This window comes from Podarcis liolepis, assembly GCF_965112155.1.
Source record: "Podarcis liolepis genome assembly, chromosome: 14".
Taxonomy (NCBI): Eukaryota; Metazoa; Chordata; class Lepidosauria; order Squamata; family Lacertidae; genus Podarcis; species Podarcis liolepis.
In genome coordinates this window covers 27,913,322-27,928,684 of record NC_139569.1, presented here as the reverse complement: position 1 = coordinate 27,928,684, position 15,363 = coordinate 27,913,322, and the positions used below count along the sequence as shown (strand labels likewise).

The window sequence follows — 15,363 nt, the reverse complement described above, 5'->3', positions numbered from 1 at the left end:
CTGCAGACCCAGACAGACCTCTCAGACTCAAACGCCCCCCTTGGTTCAACGGAGCCGGGCTCTGCTTTCAGTCCCCCCTCCCTCTCTTGCCTTAGGAATTGTATTGCATGCCCTTTGCTTGCCTTGCAAGGAAGGCCTGCCCATTGCTGGGGCTGCCCTTGCGGGAAAGCACTCTTGTCTGGCGCAATGAATAATTGAAGCGGTATAGATTCCTTAAAGTGCTTTTCTGGAGGGTGGGGAGGCGTTTATGGCGAGGTGGCAGCCGCCTGGCTCTTTCTGCCTGAAAGGTTTTGGTGGAGAGCACCGCAGTGCTTCGTGCTGTCTGTCCCACAGGCTGGAAGGTGAGCTGCCTGCCTGTTTAAAACGGGCAGATGCTCCAAGTTTCTTTTTTAAGTTGCCTTCCCAGACAAATCCAGCAGCTGCAGTGTGTCCCCAGGGCTATGGTTCTGTCAGTATCCAAAGCCGCCACCACCCCCACCACCCGACTGGTGTGTTATTGTGGGTTTCTTGTACAACATGTTCCTGACACAATAGCAGTGCATTAGCGGTAGATTTATTCTGCTTTATTAGTTGATCTCTGATGTTTCCCCAGTGATGCTACCATGTCATTGCTGTCTGGAAGGGCTATCAAAAGTCAGCCAACCCCCACCCACCCTCAGAAAATTTTCGGTATGCAAAGTTTCATATAATTGTAGAATTATAGAGCTGGAAGGGACCCTGAGGATCTAGGGTCCAATCCAGTGCAGGAATATGCAGTTGTCCCTCCACGGTTGAGACAGCAACACTTCTGAATCCCAGGCACTGGAAGATGGGAGATAATTGTGTTTGAATCCTGTGTTTGTGCCCAGCAGCATAGCAATGCCTTCAGCTTCTCCTGCTGTCCTGCAGCGCCCGTGTCGCCCAGCAACCCACCTGCAGCCCAGCAACCCCCAGGCCACCCCACGGTCCCCTGTGGCACCTGGTGCACCCCTCCCAGGCCTTCCTACGCTACTGCTTGCTCCTTTCCCACAGGCATCTGGTTGGCCACTGTGAGAAAAGGATGCTAGACTCAATGGGCCATGGGCCTGATTCAGCAGGGCTCGTCATATGTTCTTAAGGGGAATCAGGCCTGCTAGGACAACTCCCAACAGCTGCAGCTCTTGCCAAGCTGAACAGAAGAAGCTGCCTTGGACAGAGTCAGATCCTTGCAGCAGCCAGCAGCTCATTGTCTCCATATTCAAAGCTCTCCAGAAAAGAAAAGCTTCTCTCTCTCTCTCTCTCTCTCTCTCTCTCTCTCTCTCTCTCTCTAACGTGTGCCGTATTCACAGTCCTCCCCATTGCCCTCTCCACCTTCCTCTGGTCATCCAGAAGGCTGAAGAATGCAGTGTGTGCAACAATATAATCTGCGCCAGCGTTTCCTTGTTGGCAAGAAGGAAATGGTAAGAAAGCATCAGCTGGAGAGAGAGAGAGAGAATAAGTGTTGTAAGGCCACAAACATCCCTTAATTAACATTCCTGATTTCTGAGGTGTTTCTTAGGAAACAAAGCACTCTGGACTCTTTCTCTCTCTCTTTGGCGCAAGCCAAAAATGAGCCAGGATCCCAGAAAAGAAAGCCTTGCGATGTGCCTTCAATGTGGAAAGCGGCTGTTCCTCTTGGGAAATGGAGAAGAGGCAAAAAGGACAGAAACGCCCCCCAAGCTCACCAGAAAGTCTGCCTGGAAAACTCAGCGCAAGGAGGCAAGGGATAAATTGTACTATCATGCCACCTCCAGAACGTCCACATATTATCAGAAATATGTTTATCGGGACTGTAAAGCCCCCAAAGCCGGCCAGGTACCAAATGGCAATTCTTAAAATATAAATGGGTGTTAATATAATCTCATTCCATTAAAAGAATCCATGGAAACCTTCTCTGTTGGAGTTGTGGGGAAGTTGGGGGCCTTGAGGTGAAACAACAAAATCTTATAAAAGGGAGTAAGATTACACTGTGGGCTGTGAGTGGAGATAGATGACGCTGAGTCTGTTCTGATTTTGGGATCTTGGGATGCCTCCAAACTGGCACTGTTTTGCAGGAGACACTCAAGCACATACCAGAAATGTGGGGGATGTACAATCAAAGTGGGGTGGCACAAATCCATTTCTTTAAACAATCCAGTTCTAAAAAAACCCCCAGACTTTTTGCAGAGAACAGTGATGGAGCAATGCACTGAAAAGTGTGGGATGAACAGGTGATTGATTAGAAGACTTATAAAGAAATCGGAATGAATGCCCATCGTCATAAATCAAGAGGAATGCTCAATAAAGATAGGACATTGTCTAATCTCAACGTAAGCTTTGTGAAAGCAAATCAAGATGAATGATGGCCAAGAAACAGGCTGTCTAAAGAAACCCTCAGCAAAATGATCTTCGAGGTGGCTCTCCCACCTTTCCCCCTACCATATACCGTATTTTTTGCTCTATAAGATGCACCACAAGACGCACCTGTATTTCACCCTGTATCTAGATCAGCCTTCTCCAGCCTGGTGCCTTCCAGATGTTTTGGACTACAACTCCCAGACACCAAGACTGAGGAATGCTGCTAAAGAGTAAACAGCTTGCTCTGGGTGTGCGCAACTGCCACATTCTGTATTGGGTGCCAAAATACATTTCTCAGCATTTGTAAGTTTCTAGTCCTTAATGACACTGGGAAAATGAGCTGGAGAAAGTGTGGACAATGCCTGTTGAGCTCTTGGGGCTGTGCAGACTTGATTCTGTTCAGCTTCTTGACCTTTCTAATATTTAGCAGAAATAAGCTTTGCATATATTTTTTAATGCATTTGCTTCATATGCATAAACTCTTCAGGTTGCACAATCAGAGGCTTTTCTTGGCGTGCATTTTGGACGTGCAGAAAGTGAATCAGTCCAGCCCTGCCTCACAAGTGGCCAAGAATCCTGGTGGGGAGGTGGCAACAGGCAGAACTGGAAGGCTTCTATGGAGTTCTGCCTTCAGGCTCCTTGCTGTACATTCATATTTTTCTTATATAACGGGGTGGCACTGGAGAGAACAGCTTAGAAATCTGCCAGCGTGGTGGAGCTCCTTTGTCCTCAGGCCCCTGCTGACTCACTGATGACAACTGACTTAAATGTCCTACTTCATAAAACTCTTCTGTGTCAAGTAAGGACAGCTTCCTCCCAGGATGTTCTTACTGATGCATGGTGTGATTTGGGAAATGTTTGCAGCTGAAACATAGCCGGCAAGGAAGCTCCCACTTTTGCATCCTTCTGGCCACCAGAGAGTGCCTCAGAATCTCAGTTACTTTTGAACAGAATTTGGGATTCTTTAATTTAAAAAATACAGACCTGACACACCCAAGAGCATGTGAAGAAACAAAGCACAGCTCCCATATTTGCAAAGAAAGGAGCATTTTAGCAGATCCAGCTTGCCGTGGACGGGTAAGAAATGTGATTGGGTTGCTTTGTTCTATAATTTCCAGCCTGCCTTTCCAGATTAAGCTATTTTTATGATGATTTGCAACAGTGGATACAAGCCCTGTGTTGTTTCCAGCAACTGGAAGACTCAAGACCAGACCTTATATTCTGTGGCTTCCCAGACTGCTCCCTGACCCCAGCCTGCTGGTAAAAAAGGAGTTCTAGGAATTGCTTACTCACAAGTAGGCACCTTACTCATGAGTCACATGACAACTCTGGGTTGGAATGTACATGCTGTGCCATCACTCTGGAGCCTGCGTTCTTGAAGACTGAGGGGTGGGTGGCTCCATTTCATCCTCTGACAGCTCAAAGGCTGCTTTAGCAGATTTCCTACTAGAGGGATTTCCCAGGGGATCCTCAGCACTGGTCCAAGTGGAAGCTCTGCCTGCTCCCCAAGGCCTTTGACCTGTAGGGTGTCTGCTTTGTCCTCCATGGACTCAACAATACATGTGAAAAGTATCTAGAGGTCTTAGTAGATCACAAGCTTAACTTGAGCCAACATTGTGGTGCAGCAGCAAAGAAAACTAATGCAATTCTAGGCTGCATCATCAGAATAGTGACCAGATCAAGGGAAGTCATGGTTTCATTCTCTTCTGCCTTGGTCAGACCACACCTGCAGTAATAGGTCCAGTTCTGTGCACCTCAATTTAAGGATATTGACAAGCTGGAACGTGTACAGAAGAGGGCGACCAAGATGATCAAGGGTCTGAAAACCCAGTCTGATGAAGAACAGTTGAGGGAGTTGGGTATGCTTAGCTTGCGTAAGAGAAGACTGAACCATTTTCAAATCTCTGAAGGGCTGTCACGTGGAAAATAGGGCAAGCTTGTTTTCTGCTGCTCCAGAGGGTAGGACCCAGACCAATGGACTCAAAGGTGATGAGCTCTCCTTTATTGGAGGTTTTTAAGCAGAGGTTTGGTGACCTGCTAGAGATTCTTTAACTGTGATTCCTGCATTGCAGGGGGTTGGAACAGGTTACTCTTGTGGTCCTTTCTAACTCTACAATTCTATGATTCTATGACTTGGTGTCTGGCATCAGGTCAGGTCAAGGCATGACAGGCAGGTGGCAAGCCGTAAATGGCCATGCTCCATTCAGCTTGGGAGTGCAACAGTTTTACAAGGCAATGTGGATGAAGTTGCTGAATGATGAGCAACTTGTGTTCATTCCCCCCTCTCCTCATGATAAGCTGCTTGTTTTCTGGGCAAGGAGGGGGCCTTTGTTGGCTCCAGGGTTCCTGTAATATAGGCCAGGTGTTTCAGCACCATGGAGAGCTCTGAGAGAGCCACTTTGCTCCAGCAGAGCCTAGAGGACCAGAGCCTCTGTCTTCCATCTGTTGCTCCTAAGCTCCACCTACTTTGTGAGATTAGCAATCCTTAATGGACCAAACCTCTGGTCTACAGATGGGCATTTCTTCTGTACTTCCTGGCCTTCCACCTGGCACGTATCCTGTGCCATGGAGTAGACTAAGAGACCAATGGATTCAAATGACAAGAAAGGAGATTCTAACTCAACATGAGGAAGAACTTCCTGACGGTAAGTGCTGTTTGATAGTGGAACAAGCTCCCTCAGAAAGCAATGGACTCTCTTTCAATTGAAGCTTTTAGATAAAGGTTCAATAACCATCTGTCAGGGATTATTTAGCTATGATTCCTGCGTTGCTCCTGAGCTGGAGGAGACTTGCAGTCCCTTCCAACTCTACAATTCTGTGATTTTATGAACACGAAGAAGCTGCTGATTTGGAGTCAGGTGTTTCCATAGCTCTTTGGGCAGCTGACCTTCCTCCCAAAAAACATAGACACACATATATGCACTCCAGGCACTTAACTGGATGGAGGTGGTCATTGGAATCCCTGGTGTTACACTGCCAATGTGACTTTCTTCAAGAGTCTCTACCACCACTTCTGCCACCACCCAGTTAGTTTTAGAAACTTGATTCCTGCCACCAAAGAGCTGGGAAAACTGTGAGTCAGCTCAGACCTTTGAGCACGGAAAGCTGAACAAAACAGGCTGTCAGAATTTGAGCTACTTCATATGCAAGGCAAAGGAGGAAGCAGAAGAAATGGCTTTTGATATTATAATTTTTCTGAATGTGGATAAGACAAGCTTGGAATGCGCACCATTCATGAGGCTGGATTCAGAAAAATCAGGGGATAAATAGTGCTACATTACAATGGACTTAAGATCTTTGACATGCAGTTAGCCTGCTCCTAGACACAGTAGTTTATAAAAATGGTAAAGATTTGACTCAGAAATATCACTATGGCGTAGAACTGGCTCTGCTCCCTTACACTATCGGTAATTCAACGAAATCTTTCTTTGTTGACTTCATCAGGCGAGTGATAAATGGATAGAAGAAGAGGGCAATATATTCCCCCCACCAGTTCCCAAGTGATGTTGCATAAATTAATATGTTTCTGCATAATAAACAAATGCAGAAGGCATGGAAGTCTGCCAGTCTTTCAGGTGCCACAAGGCTCTGTTGTTTAAACTCCATGTGGATTATCATCATTTTGAAAGTACCTAACAGTCGCCTAAGAGGGCATTAGTGATTTTAATTTAAAAAGTGATTAAAGTGCAATGCCTACCTAAGTCCTCTGTTGCAAGTGTACAAACAGCGTGTACTCTGAACTACCCCCTCCCCCCAAAAAAATCCTTATTTTTGTTGTTGTTGCCAAGATCCTGGGAATTTTCTGAAAAGCCTATATGGTGAACCCAAATATTTTGCAGGTTAGAAGCAAATCAGTACAGATTGTCTTATCTTTCCTCATTTATCCTGGAGTCTTGGCAAGGCAAGACTGAAGCCGCCATCAATCTCTTCCACCTCCTCTCGCTTCTGACCTTTGGGTTTCAAGCTTACCTCTTCCCCCATATGGACTAGAACCTTGCTGAGTTCTATACTGATCATACTGACTTTGGGGGTTTCACAAAGCAGTTGCAGCACTTGAAGGCACAGCCATTGTGTGGGTTTGTGCATGGACTTCCTTGAATGGAGGCTGCTCTTCCTTTCGGCAATTCTTTTTACCATGGTGTGTGTGTGTGTGTGTGTGTGTGTGTGTGTGTGTTGGAATCATGAGTCACTCCCCAAAGTCTTGGAAACTGCTGGCTCGATGTGTGAGAGCCTCTGTCCTGAGACTCTCACATGATGCCAAGAACCCTTTTTGTGCAGGATGAACTTTCTTCCCATTCAGCCCCTAAAAGAGCCATTCATCTCTGGGTGCTCCAAGGGACTGAGTCTCCTGCTGTTTCTGCCATACTGAGCAGCCTTCCAGGGGACCCGGTGCAAAAGTCACATCCAGCTGCAGCTGCAATCTTGCCTTTCCCAGCTTATGGCAGGCGCAGAAGCTTCAGAGTTGTTTACAGGAAATACAGCGGGGCGAGGAAGGGCCCCCTCTCCCCAACCCCCCTCCCTCCCCTTTCTCCCTGCTCTGACAAATTCACATGGGTTGCTTATGGATGACTTCCGCTCTTTAGAATGGAAATCTGGGAGAGAGCTTGGCTGGGTGACCAAGTGCATGGCTGTGTATGTGTAGATGAGAACACACATAATAAAAAGAGGGAATGAACTGCAGGCTCCTTGCTATCAGCTTTGTAAGTCAAGTGGGTGCATTGGCCAGCATTCTGAATATATATATTCAGAATATATACGCGGGTGGCACTGTGGTGTAAACGACTGAGCCTTGGACTTGCCGATCGGAAGGTTGGCGGTTCGAATCACCGCGATGAGGTGAGCTCCCATTGTTTGGTCCCTGCTCCTGCCAACCTAGCAGTTCGAAAGCACGTCAAAGTGCAAGTAGATAAATAGGTACCACTGTGGCGGGAAGGTAAACGGCGTTTCTGTGTGCCACTCTGGTTTCGCCAGAAGCAGCTTAGTCATGCTGGCCACATGACACGGAAAAACTGCCTGCGGACAAATGGACAAACATCGGCTCCCTCGGCCAGTAAAGCGAGATGAGCACTGCAACCCCAGAGTCATTTGCGACTGTACTTAACTGTCAGGAGTCCTTTACCTTTATATATATATATAATTGTGAATTCCACTCCCCACCCCATACCCACTGCCTTGAGGTACATCTTTGTGAGAAGAAAAGTCTATGGAGTAAACCCTTCACAAACCTGGAACGGAGTCCCTAAGATGGTTAGATGGCATCTTGTACGCCTCCTCCCAGCAACGCCTACAGCCAAGTTGGTACCAAACGTATTGCTTTGGACCACATCAGCGAGGCTGAGAGGGAGATCTTGTTGTCTGGGTAGCCCGGGACCTCCATACATACTGCCTAGGCTTGCACTCCATTGTTTCTCAAGACAGACTGATGCCAATAACAGTTACACCCCACCCCAATCTCATTGACAGCCAAACAGATCTTGCTTCCCCATTGGATCCAGCAAAGAGCAAGCATGTCTCTGCATCTCCTGCTTCCAGCTCACTCACTCACATCACCTTGGCTATTATTCTCCTACTGGTAGTTATATAAGGGTTGTGGTGGTGGAAGAAATGCCCTCCCATTAGCCTGGATGGTACTAGCCCCTAGTTTTAGCTCTTGCAACCTAGCTCATTATTTTGGGGTGCTGAAGAGGACTCTTAAGTAGCCAGTTAAGATCTTACATTGTCTTACAAAGAGTAAACTCCATCCCTCCATGCATCTGGTGGGATTGTTGTTCTTGGCAGACATGCAGGCTTGCTCTCTGGTGGGCAGCCGAGCTGTGAGTTTCAGCAGGATGTGAAGTCTGGTTTATTCTCTCCAGAGGCCGGGATCTGGCTGACATTAGATTCCCATAGACCAGGGGTTGGGAACCTCAAGCTCTGGGGGCCAAATGCAGCACTTCAGGACTCCCTATCTGGCCCAGGCTTCCCAGGCCATGCCCCTCACAGGCCCTGTGCTGCACACTCCTTGGGGGCATTTGGCTTGACTGGGGAGTGTCCTTGAACTCTGATACAATCCCCCTTGCTTGCCTGGATGAAGGCTGCAGAGATCTGTGCAGGGCTGAAATATAAGAGTCCCACCTGTTGCTCGACCCGCTATTGACTCTGGCATGTGGCCCCTAGGAAGGAATGTGTTCCTTGGCTCCACACCCCTGAGACAGGCTGTGGTCTGACCTTTATGGTATTACCGTATTTTTTGTCCCATAAGACACACCTGACCATAAGACGCACCTAGTTTTTAGAGGAGGAAAACAAGAAAAAAAAATCTGAATGAAACAGTGGATGTATGATTTTTGTGGTTCATGCTGTGACCACAGACATGTGATTTGACAGTGAGTTTGGAGTAGCCCAATGCAAAAATGCTGAGGATCCATGTGGATCCATGCTTTGTAACCACGTTTTTGCGCCATTGCAGCTCCAGGCAACAGTGGATGGGTGATTTTTTGGTGCAGGCTATAGCCATGGACATGCTATGTGATCTGATGGTGAATTTGAGGTGACCCAATGTAAAAATCCTGAGGATCCATGGGCTTTTACCTCCCCCTCCCAGGCAGCCTCCTTTATTGCTAGCGCCCCTTATCTCCCTCCCCGATCGCTTACTAATCAGCTGCTTCCTTTCAACACCCCCTTCCCTCTTGTTTGCCTTAGTGTCTTTTCCTTAGCTGGAGCAGTTTTTTTGCTCCTCTTTTTCTTCTAATTTCTCTCCTCATTGCTTAAGCCTTTGTATCTCCTCTGCTTGCAAGTTTGCTATCTTTACCTCCTCCCTCCCAGGCAGCCTCCTTTATTGCTAGTGTCCCTTATCTTGCTCCTGTTCGCTTGCCAATCAGCGGCTTTGTTTCAACACCCACTTCCCTCTTTCAAAAAAAAAGAAGCAGCATGAGCTGCATTTTGCCCCTGGGCAATTCAGCTCCAGGGACCACACATTCTCACCATAAGATGCACAGACATTTCCCCTTACTTTTTAGGAAGAAAAAAGTGCGTCTTATGGAGTGAAAAATACGGCATTATGGGTGTCTAGGTGCCAAAACGGGGGGTGTACTTCTGTATCTTGTTGGGTCTCCCTTTCTGTTTTAAGTGTGGGAGCCTGAGGCACCCCTCATAAAAGGTGACATTGCTATAACCCACCCCCAAAAAACCTCTACGTTTTCCCCTTTGCAGATGTCATGGCGGCCGCAGTATCGCAGCTCCAAGTTTCGAAACGTCTATGGCAAAGTGGCCAACCGAGAGCACTGCTTTGACGGGATCCCAATCACCAAGAATGTCCATGACAACCACTTCTGTGCGGTGAATACGAAGTTCCTTGCCATAGTAACGGAAAGTGCCGGAGGGGGCTCCTTTCTTGTCATTCCACTGGAACAAGTAAGCGACTCTTTGTTTGATTATGATCAGCAGCGTCACATGCCACCACAATCTCTGAGCGCTGAGAGGCTCTAGGGTTTCCAAAAGCTTACCACGGTCCTGTTTCCTTGGAAGGAAGGTCAGAGGAGATTGTGGGGTCTTCAGGATAGTTGATTTCATTTACTCATATATACAACCTTAGCATCAGATGGAGGGGCTCACGGAATTAACACCTCAACAGATCTTGCTTCTCCTTAAGTTGCAGCTTTGGATCCAGCACTGAGCAAGCAGGTCTCTGTGTCTCCAGCTTCCAGCCTACTTCCAGTTTAGCTCTCTCACACCTCACTGGTTAGTGTTCTCCTAGCTAGTAGCTAGGTGAGGGAGTGGAAGAAAGGCACATCCGCTTGCCCTTTGGCACACAGCAGCCTCTTTGGTTATGCTAATCTGTTTAACCAGTCAGCCACAGTCTTTGCCAAACAAAAGGACTGGTTTGCCAACTTTGCTTCCATATTTTCTACCCCCCACAAGTATAGGATCCCATGAATTGGAAGGGACTTAGGGCATCATCCAGACCAGACACAGGCAAACTCCGGCCCTCTAGATGTTTGGGACTACAATTCCCATCATCCCTAGCTAACAGGACCAGTGGTCAGGGATGATGGGAATTGTAGTCCCAAACATCTGGAGGGCTGGAGTTTGCCTATGCCTGATCCAGACTGATCCCCCCATGCATATCATCATCATCATCATTATTATTGCTCAACAAGCTTTCTTAACCCCAGTTTATTGTCCTTCCAACATGGGGGAGGGACTTTCTTTGTTTTGCCTTCTGTTCTCCAGCTGCTGCCAATGGCAACTCAGTTGGAGAATCTTTCTGCATGGGAAAAAGTGGAACCAGCATCTTGAAAACGTAAAACATTGGGGTGGGGTAGGGGAAATGTTTCACCCCCACATTTTCCTGCAAATGATTGCATGTGTTGACTTTGCCCTGTGGGATTTCCCTAAGATGCTCGTGTGGATTTTAAAAATTAAACATGAAAGTCTGGGTTATAAAATTTTAAACACTGAGTAATTTTAAACCGACTTCCTGGAAATGGGCCTCAGAGAGGATGCAGGGGCACCTGTCAGTCACATTTATTTATGGTCCAAGGCTCTCAGGCAATGCTATAATAATTGCTATAGGGTTCAGGGTGTGGCTGCAGCTTAGATGGATAGAAATGGGCTTGATTCCCTTTCTGTGTAAAGGTGTTGGAGAGAGATTGATGCTGTGAACCAGCACTGCATTCACCCACAATCAATAGTTTGTGTATGTATGTGAGAGAGACACATGGGGGGGGGGCAGGGGGAAGAAAGAGAGAGAGATCCCTAACACCAGAGCTGATAATCCCATCAGACTCTACCGGCTGGTCTGAATCTATAAACAGCCAAATATAGACCTGGTGGGGATGTTCTTTATCCCATTTCAGCTGGGACTGTGCACCTTTCCAGGTGCCCTGCTTATCAAACATTCATCCTGACCTGTTTGCAAAACATTTCCAGGGAAATGCGATGATGTCAGCTATTCATTGAGTATATAGCCTCATTTGTTTGAAGAGGTTACACAATGTTATATTGGCAGTGCATTTCCCCATCATTTCCCCTATCATAAAACATTGTGTGTGTGTGAGAGAGAGAGGGGGGGGGGAATGGCTTTGTTGCCCCAGAGTGCCAAATCAGCTTTACGACCTAAATTTGCTGGAGACCAGGGTTCAAATCATCACTTGCCCATGAAACTCACTGAGTGACCTTGGGGGTTGTTGTGGGGATTCAAGAAAAAGGGGGAGAAAACCCTGTGCTCCACCTTTAGCTCCTTGGAGAAAAAGGTGAGTTTTCAATGCAATAAATAAATAAATAGAGCCCTCTGTTGCACAGAGGTTTTGCCAATGCAACTGCTGTTGTGCAACATTAAAGCTCACCCTTCCACTTGTGTTAGCAGACAGAGAATGCTGGATTAAGTTCATGTTCTGGAAGCACCCGACATCTTTGCCACGGCATTAGCAATCAGTTATCCACCTGGTTTTCCATTGTCTGTGGCCAACAGCCATCACAATGTAATACACAAAAACAATACAGTCCAAGAGCTGGGCTCCTCCAGATGGCCTTTCCTTTCAGATTTCATTCTGATTTGCATGCACAAAGTTTCGGTGGCAGTTAGATCATATCCAGCCTTCAGAGAGTATTTGTTCCGATTTGTTTGCAGGGAGGTTATACAACAACGAACATTTGTCCTGCATTCATTCTGATTTGCTTGCAGGCGTTTATGCCTTGTCACTGGCCATTCATTCAACCTGCATTTTTCAAAGCATTTCCCATAAAAATCTTGTGTGTGGATTTGAACACCTTACTCCACTTTAAACCTGGAAACCAGAAGTTCCAATATGTGACTGAATCACTCCCACAGAACACAGAGTCTGGAGGTGACTTATGTTAAACATGTCACATTTCAGAAATGCAAATGGTCAAAACATGGACTTGTAGAGCTTTCCTCCCAATTTGTTTAGGGCTTAGAACAATTCTCCTGGCAGTCAACATGGATTTGCATAAAAAGCAGTCCATAACTTGCTCACTGCTGGTGTATGTGAAGCTACCCTGCAGGCAGCAAACCAATCTACATTCATAGAGTCACAGAATTGTAGAGCTGGAAGGAACACAAAGGGTCAGCCAGTTCAAGCCCCTGCACTGCAGAAAGTAGCCAGCAGCCATCTAATGTTGAAATCAGCTGAATGTCCACCTAAATAATTCTGGGATGAATGCATTACTTTAAATCAGCCATGCTAGCTAGGGCCTGATGAGCATTCTAGTCCAGGGGTAGGCAACCTAAGGCCCGGGGGCCGGATCTGGCCTGATCGCCTTCTAAATCTGGCCCACGGACCGTCCGGGAATCAGTGTCTTTTTACATGAGTAGAATGTGTGCTTTTATTTAAAATGCATCTCTAGGTTATTTGTGGGGCTTGCTTGGTGTTTTTACATGAGTAGAATATGTGCTTTTATTTAAAATGCATCTATGGGTTATTTGTGGGCCATAGGAATTGGTTCATTTCCCCCCAAAAAATATAGTCCAGCCCACCACATGGTCTGAGGGACGGTGGACTGAAAAAGGTTGCTGGCCCCTGTTCTAGTCCAATGCATCTGGAGGGCACCAGGTTGAAGAAGGCTGGTGTCCTCTGTCCCTGCAGCCCCTGCCTGCATGAACTTTTAATTCCACCTGAGACAGATTTGAAATTGGATTGTGCTAGCCCACCACTGTCCATAAAATCATACTGATGGGCTGCCAGACTCTGCCCCTAACCCCACCCACCCATGTACAGGGAGTGGCCTTATGTGCATCTGTGAAATGGTGGAGGGAACAAGGTATTTGAACTCACTTGGAGAAGGGCCATAGTTCTGTGCAAAGTCCCAGATTCAAACATTGGTACTTCTAGGTAGGGCTAGGAATGTCTTGTGCCTCGAACCCCAAACAGCCATTGCCCGTCTGTGTAGACCAGGGGTCTGCAACCCGCGGCTCCAGAGCCGCATGTGGCTCTTTTACACCTTTGCCGCGGCTCCGGGGCGGATACTAGCGAGGGGAGGAGGCGCATTGTGCGCCCCAACACTCCCCACTGTGGCAGGCGCTGTACTGGCTGTGACGTCGCATGGGGGCGGTGCGTGCATTAGTCACGCACCGTCCCAACATCACCTTCCCGCCCGCTGTCAGATCGGAGGGCAGCGGCGCGCATGCTTTAAATGTCGCAATGGTTTTGCGGCTCCCAGTTGTTGTTTTTTCTTCGGAAACGGGTCCAAGTGGCTCCTTTTGCCTTAAAGGTTGCAGACCCCTGGTGTAGACAGTACTGAGCTATTTGGAGCAACGGGTCTGACTTGGTATATATAATGCAGCTTCCTAGGTTTCTAGTTGCTGGAGCTAGATAAAATCAGGGGCGCACCTTGCTGCATTTGCATAATTAACAGGTGGGTTGGGAGAACAAAGAAGGACTGGATTAGTTTCTTTGCAATCAGCTGGAGTCTTTTGAAATGAACAGACCCCTAATTAATATGCTTCTATATTTAGCAGAAATAAATTGAGGTAGCCTAGAAACTACCGAGAGCAGCCGCTTCAGCTCAGGAGTCTAAAGTCCTTGCTGCGATATTCTGGCGAGCTTTTATTAAAATGTCTTTCTTCCCCCTCATCCAGTACATTGCCTTCTCTCGGGGGACATATGTTCCCCTGCTGGCAGATCAGAAATCTTAGCTACTTATGATAAAAACCTGCTTCCCTGTTCTTACTGGAAGCCAGAAAAACTCCCACTCAGCAGACTGCAAGGCAGCTATGGGGGGGGAAAGCCCCAGATGAGAAGTTTGGGGGAGAAGATGCGAGCTGCAAGAGACCTACTGATTCCTTAACCTAGACACAGCCAGGATCAAGAGTGAGAAGAAGGGAGATTGGGAATCTACTGCAGTGGATTGCTGAGCATTTCAGTTTTCAGGCAGGATCCACTTTCATAGCCGGAAATTCAGGTTGCAGAATGTTATTTGATTGGGAGGCTAAACGTTAGAATGTAAGAGAAGCCTGCTGGGTCAGGTCAAAGGGAGCCCAATTAGTCCAACATCCTGTTCTCACAGTGGCCAACCAAATTTGCCTGTGGGAAACCCACAAGCAGCCCTGTTTAGGGAAGTTTTTAAAACTGATGTTTTAATGTATTTTTAACCTTCTGTTGGAAGCTGCCGAGAGTGGCTGGGGAAACCCAGTCGGATGGGCAGGGTAGAAATAATAAATTGTTGGTGGTGGTGGTGCTGGACCATAAAGAAGGCTGATCGCCGAAGAATTGATGCTTTTGAATTATGGTGCTGGAGGAGACCCTTGAGAGTCCCATGGACAGCAAGAAGATCAAACCTCTCCATTCTTAAGGAAATCAGCCCTGAGTGCTCACTGGAAGGACAGATCCTGAAGCTGAGGCTCTAATACTTTGGCCACCTCATGAGAAGAGAAGACTCCCTGGAAAAGACCCTGATGTTGGGAAAGATGGAGGGCGCAAGGAGAAGGGGACGACAGAGGACGAGGTGGTTGGACAGTGTTCTCGAAGCTACCAGCATGAGTTTGACCAAACTGCGGGAGGCAGTGGAAGACAGAGCCAGCGGCGTAGCGTGAGTTGTCAGCACGCGGGGCAACGCAAATAATTTGCGCCCCCTAACCCGGGGCAAGGCACGTAATTTGCGCCCCCCCCTAACCTGCGGGTTGCCGCTGGCGCTGCTGCCCAAACGACGCCGCTTGCCCGGAGGAGGGGGGGGGCAGAGAGGCGAGGAAAATGCAACGGCCCAGCAGCTGCAGCAGCAGCGGCGGAGGCAGGGCTTTGAGGAGGGGCTGCCTGGCGCTTCCTCCGCGGCGAGCGCTGAGAGCCGCTGCCTGCCGGGCGCCTTCAGCCGGGCGCCGCGAGACATGCGGCTCTGCTACAGCCTGCGCCCGAGGCTCTTCGGCGACTCTGGAGGCAGCGAGCGCGCGCCCCCAGATGTTGCGCCCGGTGCGGCCTGCCCCCCTTGCACCCCCCACGCTACGCCACTGGACAGAGTGCCTGGCGTGCTCTGGTCCATGGGGTCACGAAGAGTCGGACACGACTAAATGACTAAACAACAACAAGGTTTCCGGCA

At 48.0% G+C, this 15,363-nt stretch overlaps 1 protein-coding gene across 1 annotated transcript in view; it reads left to right on the top strand.

The window, feature by feature from the left end:
- Positions 1-15,363, top strand: part of CORO2B (coronin 2B) — an 80,221-nt gene that overhangs the window by 28,557 nt on the left and 36,301 nt on the right. Inside the window, exon 2 of the mRNA XM_083475160.1 lies at positions 9,526-9,726. Within this exon, the coding sequence (XP_083331286.1) occupies positions 9,526-9,726 (201 nt within the window). The remainder of the gene's footprint in view (positions 1-9,525; positions 9,727-15,363) is intronic.